The sequence below is a fragment of the Coregonus clupeaformis genome, chromosome 37 (assembly GCF_020615455.1).
Source record: "Coregonus clupeaformis isolate EN_2021a chromosome 37, ASM2061545v1, whole genome shotgun sequence".
Classification (NCBI taxonomy): Eukaryota; Metazoa; Chordata; class Actinopteri; order Salmoniformes; family Salmonidae; genus Coregonus; species Coregonus clupeaformis.
The window spans coordinates 10,104,141-10,121,800 of NC_059228.1; the positions used below are offsets into that span (position 1 = coordinate 10,104,141).

General features: G+C 43.0%; 2 protein-coding genes across 3 annotated transcripts in view; one reads left to right on the forward strand and one right to left on the reverse strand.

Moving 5' to 3' along the window:
- Window positions 1-3,615: 3,615 nt before the first annotated feature.
- On the forward strand, window positions 3,616-10,174 carry LOC121553657 (tumor-associated calcium signal transducer 2). The gene is made up of 7 exons (XM_041866940.2): window positions 3,616-3,925; window positions 4,471-4,572; window positions 8,268-8,526; window positions 8,775-8,840; window positions 8,952-9,114; window positions 9,245-9,484; window positions 9,672-10,174. Exons 1-7 carry the CDS (start codon window positions 3,862-3,864, stop codon window positions 9,693-9,695), a joined length of 918 nt encoding a protein of 305 aa, XP_041722874.1. The 5' UTR covers window positions 3,616-3,861; the 3' UTR covers window positions 9,696-10,174.
- A 6,203-nt stretch (window positions 10,175-16,377) lies between these two features.
- The window catches only part of plekhh2 (pleckstrin homology domain containing, family H (with MyTH4 domain) member 2), a 50,430-nt gene continuing 49,147 nt past the window's right edge, over window positions 16,378-17,660 (reverse strand). For both annotated transcript variants that reach the window (XM_045211534.1, XM_045211533.1), the window contains exons 28-30: window positions 17,405-17,491; window positions 17,125-17,274; window positions 16,378-16,923 (exon numbers count right to left, since the gene is read on the reverse strand). In XM_045211534.1, coding sequence (XP_045067469.1) covers window positions 16,738-16,923; window positions 17,125-17,274; window positions 17,405-17,491 — 423 coding nt within the window. In that variant the 3' untranslated portion in view covers window positions 16,378-16,737. The remainder of the gene's footprint in view (window positions 16,924-17,124; window positions 17,275-17,404; window positions 17,492-17,660) is intronic.

The window sequence follows — 17,660 nt, forward strand, 5'->3', positions numbered from 1 at the left end:
TCAGCCCTCCTAATCTGAGATGCTTTGTGAATACAGCCTCAGGAGTCCAAATAGTAGGAGTGCTGATTTAGGATTAGTTTTGCCTTTTAGATCATAATGAATAAGATCAGGACAGATCGTAGATCAGCACTCCTACTCTGAGAAGCTTTGTGGATACATTGCAGGTACTTCACTCGTAGACCTGCTAATCAGCTGTGTGGTGAGATAAAGAAATAAAGGCTACAGGTAGATAATATATGCTAGGTAGTAAAGTAATAAAGTAAGTCTACTATGTTGATAAGGCCAGTTAAAGGGAAACTACCTGTCTGGTTTGTCAGTTCCATTCCCAGGTGGAACAATCACTTGAATACAGTGTTTTGATATGATATTTTTTATTGTCTGATCAATATATATCGATTAAATTATCGTATTTCAGAAAAATATTATGATTAGTCATGTTGTACAATACATTTCTATTTAATATCGAAATAAATTTTTTCACTGGTGGATCAGTAAATACAGTGAGGGAAAAAAGTATTTGATCCCCTGCTGATTTTGTACGTTTGCCCACTGACAAAGAAATGATCAGTCTATAATATTAATGGTAGGTTTATTTGAACAGTGAGAGACAGAATAACAACAACAAAAATCCAGAAAAACGCATGTCAGAAATGTTATAAATTGATTTGCATTTTAATGAGGGAAATAAGTATTTGACCCCCTCTCAATCAGAAAGATTTCTGGCTCCCAGGTGTCTTTTATACAGGTAACGAGCTGAGATTAGGAGCACACTCTTAAAGGGAGTGCTCCTAATCTCAGCTTGTTACCTGTATAAAAGACACCTGTCCACAGAAGCACTCAATCAATCAGATTCCAAACTCTCCACCATGGCCAAGACCAAAGAGCTCTCCAAGGATGTCAGGGACAAGATTGTAGACCTACACAAGGCAGGAATGGGCTACAAGACCATCGCCAAGCAGCTTAATTAGAAGGTGACAACAGTTGGTGCGATTATTCGCAAATGGAAGAAACACAAAATAACTGTCAATCTCCCTCGGCCTGGGGCTCCATGCAAGATCTCACCTCGTGGAGTTGCAATGATCATGAGAACGGTGAGGAATCAGCACAGAACTACACGGGAGGATCTTGTCAATGATCTCAAGGCAGTTGGGACCACAGTCACCAAGAAATCAATTGGTAACACACTACGCCGTGAAGGACTGAAATCCTGCAGCGCCCGCAAGGTCCCTCTGCTCAAGAAAGCACATATACAGGCCCGTCTGAAGTTTGCCAATGAACAATCTGAATGATTCAGAGGAGAACTGGGTGAAAGTGTTGGGGTCAGATGAGACCAAAATCGAGCTCTTTGGCATCAACTCAACTCGCCGTGTTTGGAGGAGGAGGAATGCTGACTATGACCCCAAGAACACGTCAAACATGGAGGTGGAAACATTATGCTTTGGGGGTGTTTTTCTGCTAAGGGGACAGGACAACTTCACCGCATCAAAGGGACGATGGACGGGGCCATGTACCGTCAAATCTTGGGTGAGAACCTCCTTCCCTCAGCCAGGTCATTGAAAATGGGTCGTGGATGGGTATTCCAGCATGACAATGACCCAAAACACACGGCCAAGGCAACAAAGGAGTGGCTCAAGAAGAAGCACATTAAGGTCCTGGAGTGGCCTAGCCAGTCTCCAGACCTTAATCCCATAGAAAATCTGTGGAGGGAGCTGAAGGTTCGAGTTGCCAAACGTCAGCCTCGAAACCTTAATGACTTGGAGAAGATCTGCAAAGAGGAGTGGAACAAAATCCCTCCTGAGATGTGTGCAAACCTGGTGGCCAACTACAAGAAACGTTTGACCTCTGTGATTGCCAACAAGGGTTTTTCCACCAAGTACTAAGCCATGTTTTGCAGAGGGGTCAAATACTTATTTCCCTCATTAAAATGCAAATCAATTTATAACATTTTTGACATGCGTATTTCTGGATTTTGTTGTTGTTATTCTGTCTCTCACTGTTCAAATAAACCTACCATATAAATTATAGACTGATCATGTCTTTGTCAGTGGGCAAATGTACAAAATCAGCAGGGGATCAAATACTTTTTTCCCTCACTGTAATTTTCCACACTTTTACTGATGCATCTGAGAAATATGACTCATAGACAAATTAGTTGTGGAGAATTTAGTCAGTGCATCAGCAAAACTGATCAGTGTTGTTTCAACCTTTGGTTCAGTTTTGTGTGAAAACTTTACCTGGGTTGTTCAAATGATACTGTATCTAATGATATATATCAACAATGAAGCCTGTAGTTTGAAAACTTATTGTACAGCTGGTATTTTGCAAGGTATGTCTAGAAGAGAACAGCAGGGGTTCTCCAGTGGAATTGAGGTGCAATTGCCTTCAAATGGATGGACTTGGATCTCCATGATTGCTTCCAATGTGGTTGAAATAAACTGTCATTGATATACTATGTATTTTATCTGTGCAGACTTTCTTTGCCCAATTTAACTCCTATAACTTTTGTCTATTGTGTAATAACTGATATTTATGTGTACAATGTTGGTAGCTCAGTTGGTAGAGCATGGCGCTTGCAACGCCAGGGTTGTGGGTTCGATTCCCTCGGGGGGCCAGTATGAAAATGTATGCACTCACTAACTGTAAGTCGCTCTGGATAAGAGCGTCTGCTAAATGACTAAAATGTAAATGTTAAAATAATTGTAGGGAAAATAATTGTCTCCTTTTTTTACAAATGTTGATTATTTTCTCAAAATAGCTTACCATTAAAGCCTACATATTCTGATTACCTCTCATCTCATCTTTCATTGCCATTAGTTAGATTATATAAAATGTGCTATTTACTAAATTAGGTTGTTCTCTGTCTCTTGCTCTATCTCTCATGCTTTCTGTCTCTCTCGCTCTCTCTCTCTCTCTCTCTCTCTCTCTCTCTCTCAATTCAATTTCAATTCAATTCAATTCAATTTCAATTCAATTTAAGGGCTTTATTGGCATGGGAAACGTGTGTTAACATTGCCAAAGCAAGTGAAGTAGATAGTAAACAAAAGTGAAATAAACAATAAATATTAACAGTAAACATTACACTCAGAAGTTTCAAAAGAATAAAGACATTTCAAATGTCATATTATGTATATATACAGTGTTGTAACAATGTGCAAATAGTTAAAGTACAAATGGGAAAATAAATAAACATAAATATGGGTTGTATTTACAATGGTGTTTGTTCTTCACTGGTTTCCCTTTTCTTGTGGCAACAGGTCACAAATCGTGCAGCTGTGATGGCACACTGTGGTTTTTCACCCAGTAGATAAGGGAGTTTATCAAAATTGGGTTTGTTTTCGAATTCTTTGTGGATCGCTGTAATCTGAGGGAAATATGTGTCTCTAATATGGTCATACATTTGGCAGGAGGTTAGGAAGTGCAGCTCAGTTTCCACCTCTCTCTCTCTCTCTCTCTCTCTCTCTCTCTCTCACACACACACACACACACACACACACACACACACAGGGAGAGAGCGAGGGGGAGAGAGAGAGAGAGAGCGAGAGCTTGTTTCCTAATATGGTTAAGACGGAAAAAAGGTGAGCCAGGTAATACCCCTCCTCATTGTTTAAATTAGTTGACGTCATGAGATTGACCGTTCTTATAAATCAAGCACTTCTCAACTACAGAATCATATAGCAATAGATGTTACATTAAGTGTTTGTATAGGTGATACGCAGACATACCAGTGTTCGTTTGGTGAACAAGATATAATTGGAGTGTGTCAACTGCTTGGACGAGCCGTAACTGTGAGGAAAATAGGAAGCTTGTGTCGCTCAGGTGTTTACTCCATCTTTGTTTTCAAGGTTTTTCTCAAATTCAACTATGAAGATTTGGATTGCACTTCTTCTTGCGACTTTCGCAGTGGGTGTATCAGCTCAAGATCAATGTAAGTTGCTTTTAAAATTGGCATTTTAACAAGGCAAATGTGTTCGAATCAGTACCTATAGAAATGTGTAAGTAGCCCTAATCTCTAGCCAATTTTGATTAGTTGGAGGCTGTTGGCTAAAATGTATAACAAATTGGGTGGGTAACTTTATTTTATTGTTTTATTGCCCTCAGTGTTGTTCGCTGCCTAACGCTACATATAGACAGCCAGGCCTAATCAAGTTTTTTGGTATAACATCGTTTGCCTAAATATTACAATGACATTGTATATGACGCAATTGTATGCTTTTAGTTATAGTCAAACCACCAGTTTCGGTGCGCAAAGGACAGTGGGGGTTGGGAGAAATAGGTCTGTTTTGTGTAACCAACGCCCAGTACGAGCTCTCTACCGGTAGGCTTAATTACACCCTCTATGGGAATTCCTTTGGGACTTGTTCTAACTGCCTTCACTCTAATAAACATAGCATTGTTATTTCTAGCAGATATGTCAATTACATCACCTGTTAGCCTCATGTAGATTTGACCGGTTTAATTTGTCTTTCACAGGCATATGTGACAGTTTTAAGTGGGCTACATGTGGTGGCACTCCTTGCCAGTGTAGCGTCACGGTGGGAACTGGTGAGAATCAAAACCTGGACTGCTCTAAATGTAAGTACCTCTACTACACTACTCAAAAAAATAAAGGGAACACTTAAACAACACAATGTAACTCCAAGTCAATCACACTTCTGTGAAATCAAACAGTCCACTTAGGAAGCAACACTGATTGACAATACATTTCACATGCTGTTGTGCAAATGGAATAGACAACAGGTGGAAATTATAGGCAATTAGCAAGACACCCCCAATAAAGGACTGGTTTTGCAAGTGGTGACCACAGACCACTTCTCAGTTCCTATGCTTCCTGGCTGATGTTTTGGTCACTTTTGAATGCTGGCGTTGCTTTCACTCTAGTGGTAGCATGAGACGGAGTCTACAACCCACACAAGTGGCTCAGGTAGTGCAGCTCATCCAGGATGGCACATCAATGCGAGCTGTGGCAAGAAGGTTTGCTGTGTCTGTCAGCGTAGTGTCCAGAGCATGGAGGCGCTACCAGGAGACAGGCCAGTACATCAGGAGACGTGGAGGAGGCCGTAGGAGGGCAACAACCCAGCAGCAGGACTGCTACCTCCGCCTTTGTGCAAGGAGGAGCACTGCCAGAGCCCTGCAAAATGACCTCCAGCAGGCCACATGTGCATGTGTCTGCTCAAATGGTCAGAAACAGACTCCATGAGGGTGGTATGAGGGCCCGACGTCCACAGGTGGGGGTTGTGCTTACAGCCCAACACCGTGCAGGACGTTTGGCATTTGCCAGAGAACACCAAGATTGGCAAATTCGCCACTGGCGCCCTGTGCTCTTCACAAATGCAAGCAGGTTCACACTGAGCACGTGACCGAGTCTGGAGACGCCGTGGAGAACGTTCTGCTGCCTGCAACATCCTCCAGCATGACCGGTTTGGCGGTGGGTCAGTCATGGTGTGGGGTGGCATTTCTTTGGGGGGCCGCACAGCCCTCCATGTGCTCGCCGGAGGTAGCCTGACTGCCATTAGGTTCCGAGATGAGATCCTCAGACCCCTTGTGAGACCATATGCTGGTGCGGTTGGCCCTGGGTTCCTCCTAATGCAAGACAATGCTAGACCTCATGTGGCTGGAGTGTGTCAGCAGTTCCTGCAAGAGGAAGGCATTGATGCTATGGACTGGCCCGCCCGTTCCCCAGACCTGAATCCAATTGAGCACATCTGTGACATCATGTCTCGCTCCATCCACCAACGCCACGTTGCACCACAGACTGTCCAGGAGTTGGCGGATGCTTTAGTCCAGGTCTGGGAGGAGATCCCTCAGGAGACCATCCGCCACCTCATCAGGAGCATGCCCAGGCGTTGTAGGGAGGTCATACAGGCACGTGGAGGCCACACACACTACTGAGCCTCATTTTGACTTGTTTTAAGGACATTACATCAAAGTTGGATCAGCCTGTAGTGTGGTTTTCCACTTTAATTTTGAGGGTGACTCCAAATCCAGACCTCCATGGGTTGATGATTTTTGTTGTCAGCACATTCAACTATGTAAAGAAGTATTTAATAAGATTATTTCATTCATTCAGATCTAGGATGTTATTTTAGTGGTCCCTTTTATTTTTTTGAGCAGTGTATATCAGGCCACATTAATCTTATTTGGGAAACTTTTAAAGGTACAGTCAATCATGATTTTCCTGTCTTTATATTTTGCTATATCTACACCTAGGTTGGAATAATATTGGGGAAATAATAATGCCTCTAAGAGCTGTTTGAAAAGACTGCCTGAAAATTCAGCCTGTAGGTGAGATTGAGTTTCGATGAGGTTTCACGGTGGCTGGCATCCAATACATTTTGCATTACCGCCACCTACTAGACTGGGGTATAAATCTTGTATACTTTGCGTGGAGAAAAGAGGGGGTGGGGGAGGTATACCCTACACTCGTTAAAAACCCACCACCCTATTCCACTGTTTAAACCGGTCTGGTCCAGCTCAGGCCAACGACCTGATCCAACCATAAATTCACACATTGTGCCCATGGCAGAGAGGATGGAAGTTCAATATGTAGTTAGATGTTGTAGGCTAATGTTAACCTCTACGGGATCAGTGTCTCGTATACGGGACGGTTGAGCTAACGTGCGCCAATGTGATTAGCATGACTGTTAGTAACAGCAAACTTTCCAGGACATAGACATGTCTTATATGGGCAGAAAGCTGAAATTGTTGTTAATCTAACTGCACTGTCCAATTTACAGTTGCTATTACAGTGAGAAAATACCATGCTATTGTTTGAGGAGAGTGCACAACAAAAACTTATCAAGGCAACTGGTTTGATACATTCACCTCTGAAGGTAAATAATGTACTAACATTCAGTAATCTTGCTCTGATTTGTCATCCTGAGGGTCCCAGAGATAAAATGTAGCATAGTTTTGTTTGATAAAATCCATTTTTATATTCAAATGTAGGAACTGGGTTCTGCAGTTTGAACCCTTGCTGTCGCTGGCTCCACACCCACCCCGCCCGGCCATCTAGATGTGTGAAAGTTAGTGTATAAGCTAATGATCCATCATGTATGACATTCCTGGGAGTGTGTAAACTTACATTTTTCATTTTTGTATGTTCTGTATAGTTATGTACTTAAATGTATCAATTGACCAATTCGGCAGACTTGATACAAAATAGTCCAGTATTGCAATGCTTCACTGGATCAATCTGAAACGTTGCACACACTGCTGCCATCTAGTGGTCAAAATCCAAATTGCGCCTAAACTGCAATCTTATATTGTGGCCTTTGTCTTGCATTTCAAAGAATAGAAAACGCATGTATTTTTGTATTATCTTTTACCAGATCTAATGTGTTATATTCTCCTACTTTCATTTCCAAAAACTTCAAAGTGTTTCCTTTTCAAATGGTATCAAGAATATGCATATCCTTGCTACAGGCAGTTAGCTTTGTGTCATTTTAGGTGAAAATTGACAAAGGGTCTGTTCCTTAAGAGGTTAACACACCCTGTTATCCCTTGTATGGGATAACTGAAATATCCTAATGTCACTTTGTCGGGCAAAGACCCAAAAGAACCGACAATTACTTCTGTTTCATCACTCAAGCCACCCAGTCTGCTTCGCTCCAAACGCAGAGGATCCCAAACACCGGGAATCTTCCTTTGTTTGGTCCACTTTTACATTTTAATCACTCCTTTCAACTGTACCCTTTACTCTTTAGAGCAAAACAAGTCACAACCCTTGTCCCCATTCATGTGGTGCGGAGTGCCCATTCCCTCTGACCGGCAGAAACTATCACAAAACCACTTCAGGTTACCTTCATAGTCCACAGTACCAACTCCATTTTCACCCACCCTTAAACCACATGGATCAGCCAAAAGGCAGGGGGCCACTTTCTACAAAAATGTCACTAATTCTTATCCTGACCATCGGTGCAAGCCTTGGGCTCCGAACTTCAGCACACCTGCCACCTCCGAAGTTTTTTTTTTTTTTAAACCCAGTTTTCCACTCAGACCGTTCTAGCTATATTCTACTTGAGAAATTGCTCTTTGCTAAGAAGCTATTAGTCTATTGACAAAAAAAAAAGTATATAGAACACAATTGTTAACCAGAAATAATTTGATATTGAGATGACTGCATTTTTTTTTTTTCATACTTGTTTCAAATATTGCAACTACAGCCAGTGTTCATGGGTTGAAATAATTTTCAGGGACTGGTGACACTTGTTCTCATCCAGTGTTATTTTGGCTATGAATGATTCTACTTATTCTTCCTCTCCTGTCAGTGATCCCCAAATGCTTCCTGATGAAGGCAGAGATGTTCCGTGCTAGGCATGGCCTGTCTACTCGTACCGGAGGAAAGCCAGTCGATACTGCCTTTGTGGACAACGATGGCATCTACGACCCAGACTGTGATGCCAATGGTGCCTTCCGGGCCAAGCAGTGCAATAACACTGAGGTGTGTTGGTGTGTCAACAGTGCTGGCGTGCGCAGGACCGACAAGGGAGACAAGAGCCTTCGGTGTGAGAAGCTGGTGGAGACCTAGTAAGTTCCTATCATGCATTTTAGAATAAAGGGCTACCATCATTCATGCCGGATGTGTTTTCGGCTTTGATGTACAGACTAAGTACACGTGTTGTGTGAACCATAAGTTCTAGATGATTAAGTTGCGATGTGAAGGTCTGAGGGTAGAGATGCCAAAGATTGCTAGGATTAATCTAAATTCTGATGACTTGGCCATTGTACCAGGTATTTAAATCTAATCTACCCCCCTGTCCCTCCCTCTCCTCCAGTTGGGTTCGCCTGGAGCTCAAGCACAAGGCTGTGAACAACGCCGTGGATGCTGCTAAGTTGCAGGAGTAAGTAGTTGTCTCTTTTTATAGAATGAATCTTGTCAATTGAATATTATAATACTCGTCAAATGTTGACACGTGCATGAAATAACTAACTGAACTTTTGTCCTAATGCAGTGCCGTCGCAACTGCCATCCAGAACCGTTACAGCTTTGACAAGACCCTTGTAAAGGAGGTCCAGTATGACCCTAAGGCTCGCCTGATCGTCGTCGATGTTCAGAAGGAGAAGGGAGACCGCAAGGCCGACCTGTCTCGTATGGCTTACTACATGGAGAAAGACGTAAGCCATGACCTCTCTCCTTGCTTTGCAATTTCACTAAAGTAACAAAGATCAAGGTCTCTCTTGGGAAAGATGCCTTCTGACCTCAATGGGACTTCCCAGTTAAAATAAAAATGGTCACTATTCCCAGGTCAAGGTGCTGCCCCTGTTCAAGGACCAGGCTAAGTTTGAGCCCAGTGTGGACGGTCAGAAGCTGGAGATGGAGAACATCTTGGTGTACTATGTAGACGAGGAGGCCCCCACCTTCACCATGAAGAGGCTGACCGGGGGAGTCATCGCCGTCATTGTGGTGGTCATGCTGGCCGTGGCCGCCGGACTGCTGGTCCTTTTCCTTAAGAGGAGGCGAGAGCAGAGGTATAGCAAGGCAGAGGTGAGTGCTCCAATATATTTAACTGAATACCATATTAAGGAAGTGTTTGCAACGTGTTGATAAGTGGTCATGGTTTTATTAATGCAACCCTGTGTAAACTGTAGTAATGACAATCATCATAACCATACTAGCGTGTTGAAAAAGCACTTGCCCTCTGTTGCCTAATGTTTTGTTGCTTCTCTTTCAGCCCAGAGAGCTGGAGGCCATGTAGACATCTTAACCACAGAGCCGGTTCTACGCTGAAATATTAACACCTTGTTTATTCTGTTTGCAATTGTGCGGTTTTTAATATTGTTACTGAGGGATGCCGCTTGTAAAGGATTGGTCATATTCTATTTGGCACTGTTACTACCGCACAACATTTTTATGAGCTGTTGATAGAATTTTTAGCTTGATGTCTGTACAGCTGCTTACGCTGATTTCAAATAAAATGTTGATTAAAAGAAGAGTTTTGGATGCTGTGGATCCTGCAAACTCAACTCTGGATATGGAAGCCAGTTCAACTTTTATTTTTTTCAGGGACTGATTTTTAGACCTGGGGCACCAGGTGCGTGCAATTAAGTATTAGGTAGAACAGAACCAGCAGGTTCCAGACCTTGTAAGGTTTGAATAACCCTGCTGTAGATTGTGTAGTTTCATATACATTTCGTTTTGATGGATTTTCTGTTTTTAATAAAGTGTGTATTTTAATGTGTCTTCATACTTGATTTATTAGCTCTTTTACAAATGTTGGTCAATTGACTCTTATTTTTCCTCTAGAACAAGAGGTTCAGCATTTAAGCCAGGTAGAAGTTTTGGTAAGGTGTCTCAATGGAAAATTGATGTGGTGAGTCAGATTTTGATATAATGAAGACGCCTATGTCGCCACCCTAGCAATGGGATTTGTTGTCCAGAGTGGAATGGCGGGCTGTCAAGCTCCCACCTATTCCTCTCTTTGGATTGGTGGATACATCTCGTTGTTTTAATACTTTGACTATTCGATGAGGGGTGTTAGCTGCCTGTATTCAGTGGAGAGATACTATGCTACTAGCCACATCATGAATATGCATAGCCATGTCGACAACTCCGATAGTCTTTTCAAAGTTGCCGGGATGTTGTGTCCTATATCAGTACACGTATGCTAAGCATTACGGAACTTCTATTTGATCAAACAAATGTTAATTTTTTACACTAATTCGACACTCATTGACCTCCATACAAAAACTCCTTGCTTGCTGGAGACGACAGATTTTTGGCCCAATTATCCCTCTCACTTCTCTTCCTCTGGCAATCAAACCAATGGAGGGGAGGGGAACAATTTGCGTGGTATGTTGTCTCTTTGGGTTAGCCTGCCTGGCTAATATACTCAAACCAAATACATAAAGACATGTAAAGTGTTTTTCATAAGCTGAAATAAAAGATCCCAGAAATGTTCCATAAGCACAAAGCTTTCTCAAATTTGTTTCCATCCCTGTTAATGAGCATTTCTCCATTGCCAAGATAATTACATTCACATTAGAATCATTTAGCAGACACTCATATCCAGAGCAACTTACAGTAGTGAGTGTATACATTTTCATACTTTTTTTTTTTCTCCTTATTGGTCCCCCGTGGGAATCGAACCCACAACCCTGGCATTGCAAGCACCATGCTCTACCAACTGCGCAACACAGGACCACAATCCCTCCACCTGACACATGGGGTATCAAGACGCTGATTAAACAACATGATCATTACACAGGTGCACCTTGTACTGGGGACAAAAGGCCTCTAAAATGTGTAGTTTTGTCACACAACACAATGCCACAGATGTCTCAAGTTTTGAGGGAGCATGCAGTTGGCATGCTGCCTGCATGAATGTCCACCAAAGCTGTTGCCAGAGAATTGAATGTTCATTTCTCTACCATAATCAACCATCGTTTTAGAGAATTTGGCAATAAGTCCAACCAGCCTCACAACCGCAGACCATGTTTATGGCGTCGTGTGGGCGAGCGGTTTGCTGATGTGAACAGAGTGCCCCATAGTGGCGGTGGAGTTATGGTATGGGCAGACACGCTACAGACAACGAACGCAATTGCACTTTATCGATGGCAATTTGAATACACAGATATAACATGACGAGATCCTGAGGCCCATTTCTTTTAAGGTATCTGTGACCAACAGATGCATATCTGTATTCCCAGTCGTGAAATCCATAGATTAGGGCCTAATGCATTTATTTCAATTGACTGATTTCCTCAGATGAACTGTAACTCACTAAAATCTTTGAAATTGTTGCATGTTGCATATATTTTTGTTCAGTATATGTACAAATTGTCACCCCTAAACATAATTGTATGGCTAGTATTGGTCTTGAGTGACAGTGAGTTGTAAACATGGCACTTTACTGAAACTCAGCCATGTCCATTTAAACACCTCTGACTTGATCCCAGCTGAGCTCAGGCAGCGTATTACATTTACATTTACGTCATTTAGCAGACGCTCTTATCCAGAGCGACTTACAAATTGGTGCATTCACCTTATAGCCAGTGGGATAACCACTTTACAATATGTTTATTTAATTTTTTTTGGGTGGGGTGGGGTAAGGGGGGGTAGAAGGATTACTTTATCCTATCCCAGGTATTCCTTAAAGAGGTGAGGTTTCAAGTGTCTCCGGAAGGTGGTGAGTGACTCCGCTGTTCTGGCGTCGTGAGGGAGCTTGTTCCACCATTGGGGTGCCAGAGCAGCGAACCACTGAGAATGTTTACAGTTTACACACATTGTATACTTTAGATAACCTGTTTGAACACTGTACAAACTAATATTCTGGGTGTGTATTTGGATATGTTGCCAAATAGAACTGTTAATCCATGTTATGTGGAAATTGCTTCCATCTCTCTCTATAGTTGCCTTATTTTTCTTTCTGATCCTACTACCCACAAGTCCTGAGTATGTCAGTCAATCCAGTAGAATAGCGAACTATGTTTTTTTTCCCACAACCCACTGACTTTGTTTACATTTAGAGACAGTTTTGTTATTCTCCCCAGGTGAAGAGGCTCAGTAGGGTGTGGTCACCTCTGGTCTCTACACCATATGTGTCACACGTTCAGTACCTGTGATACTCTGTTAGAAATGCCACTGAATGACTGGTCTTTATAAACCTTACTGTCATGGGGTCATTGATACGTTTTGTGGGGGCTTTCTAAAGTATGTCTTTATTTGAGATAACTTGTCTCAGCTTACTCACATTGTTGGGTTTGATGTTTGGTTCTGGAGATTCTTCTTTTACTAGCAGTATGGCTACGAGTAAGTACAATCTTTGGATGTGTCAGTGTCATAAGTGTTAAACATCGATGAACCAATGAATTGGACACCTGTCTGTAAAACCATTATAATCATACATTTGGTACATGACAATGACAAAGGACTTTCTTTCTCACTGGAGTTTCTCTTACTCCTTTAAACAATAACTAAAATACTACACAAATATACAAAAATAGCCTTATCAATTAATAAATTATTGCCATTTTCAATAGTCATTACAAATTGCTTTGCCCGTTTCCCATTCAAACTCTTCTTCCTTCTCTCTCACTGTTTTCCTCCTCTCCTAAGCAACACAAAGTGCCTCTAACTAGTTTAGACAGGTTTTGGTGTCATATATCCCCCTTCCCCCCACTCCTCTGTTCCTGGAATGAGGGTGTCAGTTCCCGAAAGGCCCTACTGAAAGCTCCACAGCATCAGCCACAGAACAGCCTATCAGGTGACAGGAGGGCAGGTAGGGGGAGGAACAACTGTCGATACTACTTGGAGATACTGTATATTCTGTAATAGATATTTTTAAAATCAGTCTGTTTTAATAGGATAATTACACTGTTTGCGCTGAACAATCCCATCTGGACAAGAGGAATACCTATGTGAGAATGCTGTTCATTGACTATGGCTCAGCATTCAACACCATAGTACCCTCCAAGCTCATCATTAAGCTTGAGGCCTTGGGTCTGAACCCCGCCCTGTGCAACTGGGTCCTGGACTTCCTGACGGGCCGCCCCCAGGTAGTGAAGGTAGGAAACAACACCTCCACTTCGCTGATCCTAAACACTGGGGCCCCACAAGGGTGCGTGCTCAGCCCACTCCTGTACTCCCTGTTCACCCATGACTGCGTGGCCAAGCACGCCTCCAACTCAATCATCAAGTTTACAGATGACACAACAGTAGTAGGCTTGATTACCAACAATGACGAGACAGCCTACAGGGAGGAGGTGAGGGCTCTGGGAGTGTGGTGCCAGGAAAATAACCTCTCACTCAACGTCAACAAAACAAAGGAGATGATCGTGGACTTCAGGAAACAGCAGAGGGTGCACCCCCCTATCCACATCGATGGGACCACAGTGGAGAAGGTGGAAAGCTTCAAGTTCCTTGGCGTATACATCACTGACAAACTGAAATGGACCACCCACACAGACATTGTGGTGAAGAAGGCGCAACAGAGCCTCTTCAACCTCAGGAGGCTAAATAAATTTGGCTTGGCACCTACAACCCTCACAAACTTTTACAGAGGCACAATTGAGAGCATCCTGTCGGGCTGTATCACCGCCTGGTACGGCAACTGCACCGCCCGCAACCGCAAGGCTCTCCAGAGGGTGGTGCGGTCTGCCCAACGCATTACCGGGGGCAAACTACCCGCCCTCCAGGACACCTACAGCACCCGATGTCACAGGAAGGTCAAAAAGATAATCAAGGACCTCAACCACCCGAGCCACTGCCTGTTCACCCCGCTATCATCCAGAAGGCGAGGTCAGTACAGGTGCATCAAAGCTGGGACTGAGAGACTGAAAAACAGCTTCTATCTCAAGGCCATCAGACTGTTAAACAGCCATCACTAGCACATTAGCGGCTGCTGCCTATAGACATAGACTAGAAATCACTGGACACTTTAAGAAATGGAACATTAGCCACTATAATAATGTTTACATATCTTGCATTACTCATCTCATATGTGTACTGTAGTCTATACTATTGTACTGTATCTTAGTCCATGCCGCTCTGACATCACTCGTCCATATACAGTGGGGGAAAAAAGTATTTAGTCAGCCACCAATTGTGCAAGTTCTCCCACTTAAAAAGATGAGAGAGGCCTGTAATTTTCATCATAGGTACACGTCAACTATGACAGACAAAATGAGAAATAAAATTCCAGAAAATCACATAATAGGATTTTTTATGAATTTATTTGCAAATTATGGTGGAAAATAAGTATTTGGTCAATAACAAAAGTTTCTCAATACTTTGTTATATACCCTTTGTTGGCAATGACACAGGTCAAACGTTTTCTGTAAGTCTTCACAAGGTTTTCACACACTGTTGCTGGTATTTTGGCCCATTCCTCCATGCAGATCTCCTCTAGAGCAGTGATGTTTTGGGGCAGTCGCTGGGCAACACGGACTATCAACTCCCTCCAAAGATTTTCTATGGGGTTGAGATCTGGAGACTGGCTAGGCCACTCCAGGACCTTGAAATGCTTCTTACGAAGCCACTCCTTTGTTGCCCGGGCGGTGTGTTTGGGAACATTGTCATGCTGAAAGACCCAGGCACGTTTCATCTTCAATGCCCTTGCTGATGGAAGGAGGTTTTCACTCAAAATCTCACGATACATGGCCCCATTCATTCTTTCCTTTACACGGATCAGTCGTCCTGGTCCCTTTGCAGAAAAACAGCCCCAAAGCATGATGTTTCCACCCCCATGCTTCACAGTAGGTATGGTGCAACTCAGCATTCTTTGTCCTCCAAACACGACAAGTTGAGTTTTTACCAAAAAGTTATATTTTGGTTTCATCTGACCATATGGCATTCTCCCAATCCTCTTCTGGATCATCCAAATGCACTCTAGCAAACTCCAGACGGGCCTGGACATGTACTGGCTTAAGCAGGGGGACACGTCTCGCACTGCAGGATTTGAGTCCCTGGCGGCGTAGTGTGTTACTGATGGTAGGCTTTGTTACTTTGGTCCCAGCTCTCTGCAGGTCATTCACTAGGTCCCCCCGTGTGGTTCTGGGATTTTTGCTCACCGTTCTTGTGATCATTTTGACCCCACGGGGTGAGATCTTGCGTGGAGCCCCAGATCGAGGGAGATTATCAGTGGTCTTGTATGTCTTCCATTTCCTAATAATTGCTCCCACAGTTGATTTCTTCAAACCAAGCTGCTTACCTATCGCAGATTCAGTCTTCCCAGCCTGGTGCAAGTCTACAATTCTGTTTCTGGTGTCCTTTGACAGCTCTTTGGTCTTGGCCATAGTGGAGTTTGGAGTGTGACTGTTTGAGGTTGTGGACAGGTGTCTTTTATACTGATAACAAGTTCAAACAGGTGCCATTAATACAGGTAATGAGTGGAGGACAGAGGAGCCTCTTAAAGAAGAAGTTACAGGTCTGTGAGAGCCAGAAATCTTGCTTGTTTGTAGGTGACCAAATACTTATTTTCCACCATCATTTGCAAATAAATTCATTAAAAATCCTACAATGTGATTTTCTGGATTTTTTTTCCTCAATTTGTCTGTCATAGTTGACTTGTACCTATGATGAAAATTACAGGCCTCTCTCATCTTTTTAAGTGGGAGAACTTGCACAATTGGTGGCTGACTAAATACTTTTTTTCCCCACTGTATGTATATATTCTTAATGAATTCCTTACTTAGATTTGTGTGTATTGGGTATATGTTGTGAAATTCTTAGATATTACGTGTTAGATATTACTGCACTGTCGGAGCTAGAAGAACAAGCATTTCGCTACACCCGCAATAACATCTGCTAAACACGTGTATGTGACCAATACAATTTGATTTGATTTGAACACTGCTTTAAATGGCTGCAGGCAGTCGGTTAACCCTGGACCGTCTCTGTGGGGATTCCAAATGCCTGTCTGAACCACAACTCCAAGGGTGTCAGTTTGCCAATGGCGTTTATTTAAATATTTGTACAATAATGACAATTGAAAGATGCATTCTACATTTATATAAATGTATGGCATATCAAAATAAATACCTAAAACATACAGTATAAGCTAGTATTTGGGAATGACATACAGCATGAACAGGACAACGCGCATAAGAAACAAGTAACATACAGTTCAAAATGGGAAAAGAAAATGGTTGTTTCTTATTGGACAGGTTAAGATCGTACCTCCCTGTTTCACTCCATTTCGTACCTACTTAACACAACCCTGATTCCATGTACTCTGCTGATCCCCTGGCCTGATATACAGTAAATGTATGTAGCTGTACTTGCAGCTTATAGAAGGGCGATCACAGGAGAGTAGGTGCCTTGCTAGGTCTGCCCGCTGCTGGTGGTGATTTACTCCTTAGCTCTTTGCTCTTGAGATTGACAGGCTGAGCCACCAGTAAGGCAGGGGCAGAGAGGTGGTGGGTGGCGGCTTTCTGTTGATGGGCACTGTTGATGTAGCTGGAGATGAGAAGGGTAATCTCCCTGATCTGCAAAACAAAACAGGACCTCTTCACCTCTTTACATAAGTGCAAATCTACCTACACATAGTTAACCTGAGCCTCTGAAATCGGAAATGGCTGTTGAGAGAGAGAGTAGGAGAGTGAAAGCGCACAAGGGAGTGAGTGAGTGAGAAAGTGAGAGATAGGGAGAGTGTGCTTGTCTATGTCTTGTGTGTCCCACACACTAACCTTGGAGGTGGCCATAGTGAACAGGTGTTTATCTGTGGGCTTGTCTTTGGTAGCATTACTGCCAATGCTCTGGCCTACCACCAGCATAAAGTCCTGCCTGCAGCCTCCAAACGTCACCAGGCTCTTATAAGGGTGGGACACCAGCAGTTTCTACACAGTAAAGGGGAACATGGAGAGTGATGGGTGTAGTGAGTAGAGAGCAGGAAACCACAGGAAACCATGCATAAACCCAAAGATGAATATATACTTTGCTGGAAAAGATAGAAATAGAAATGCTTACAATGGAGTTGTGCTCCAGCACGCTGATGCCATCCTCGTGCACTGCCAGCCACAGGCGGGCACCCTGCTCTGGAGAGGGCGTGATGGACTGAATGATCACAGGGACAGAGAGACAAATCAGGGGAGAGCACAGAGAAAGAGTGACAGGTGGTTAACATCGTCATTCAATGCAAGGAATACATATCTATGACATTGGAAGATAAAACACACTGCTGACTAATCATGGCTTCATAAAGGCTAACTTGTACCTTGTAAGG

Coding starts and splice junctions, on each gene's coding strand:
- LOC121553657 (XM_041866940.2), top strand. CDS start 3,862: ATGAAGATTTGGATTGCACTTCTTCTTGCGACTTTCGCAGTGGGTGTA. Junction 4,573..8,267: donor AAACCTGGACTGCTCTAAAT/GTAAGTACCTCT, acceptor CTCTCCTGTCAG/TGATCCCCAAATGCTTCCTG. Junction 8,527..8,774: donor GAGAAGCTGGTGGAGACCTA/GTAAGTTCCTAT, acceptor CCTCTCCTCCAG/TTGGGTTCGCCTGGAGCTCA.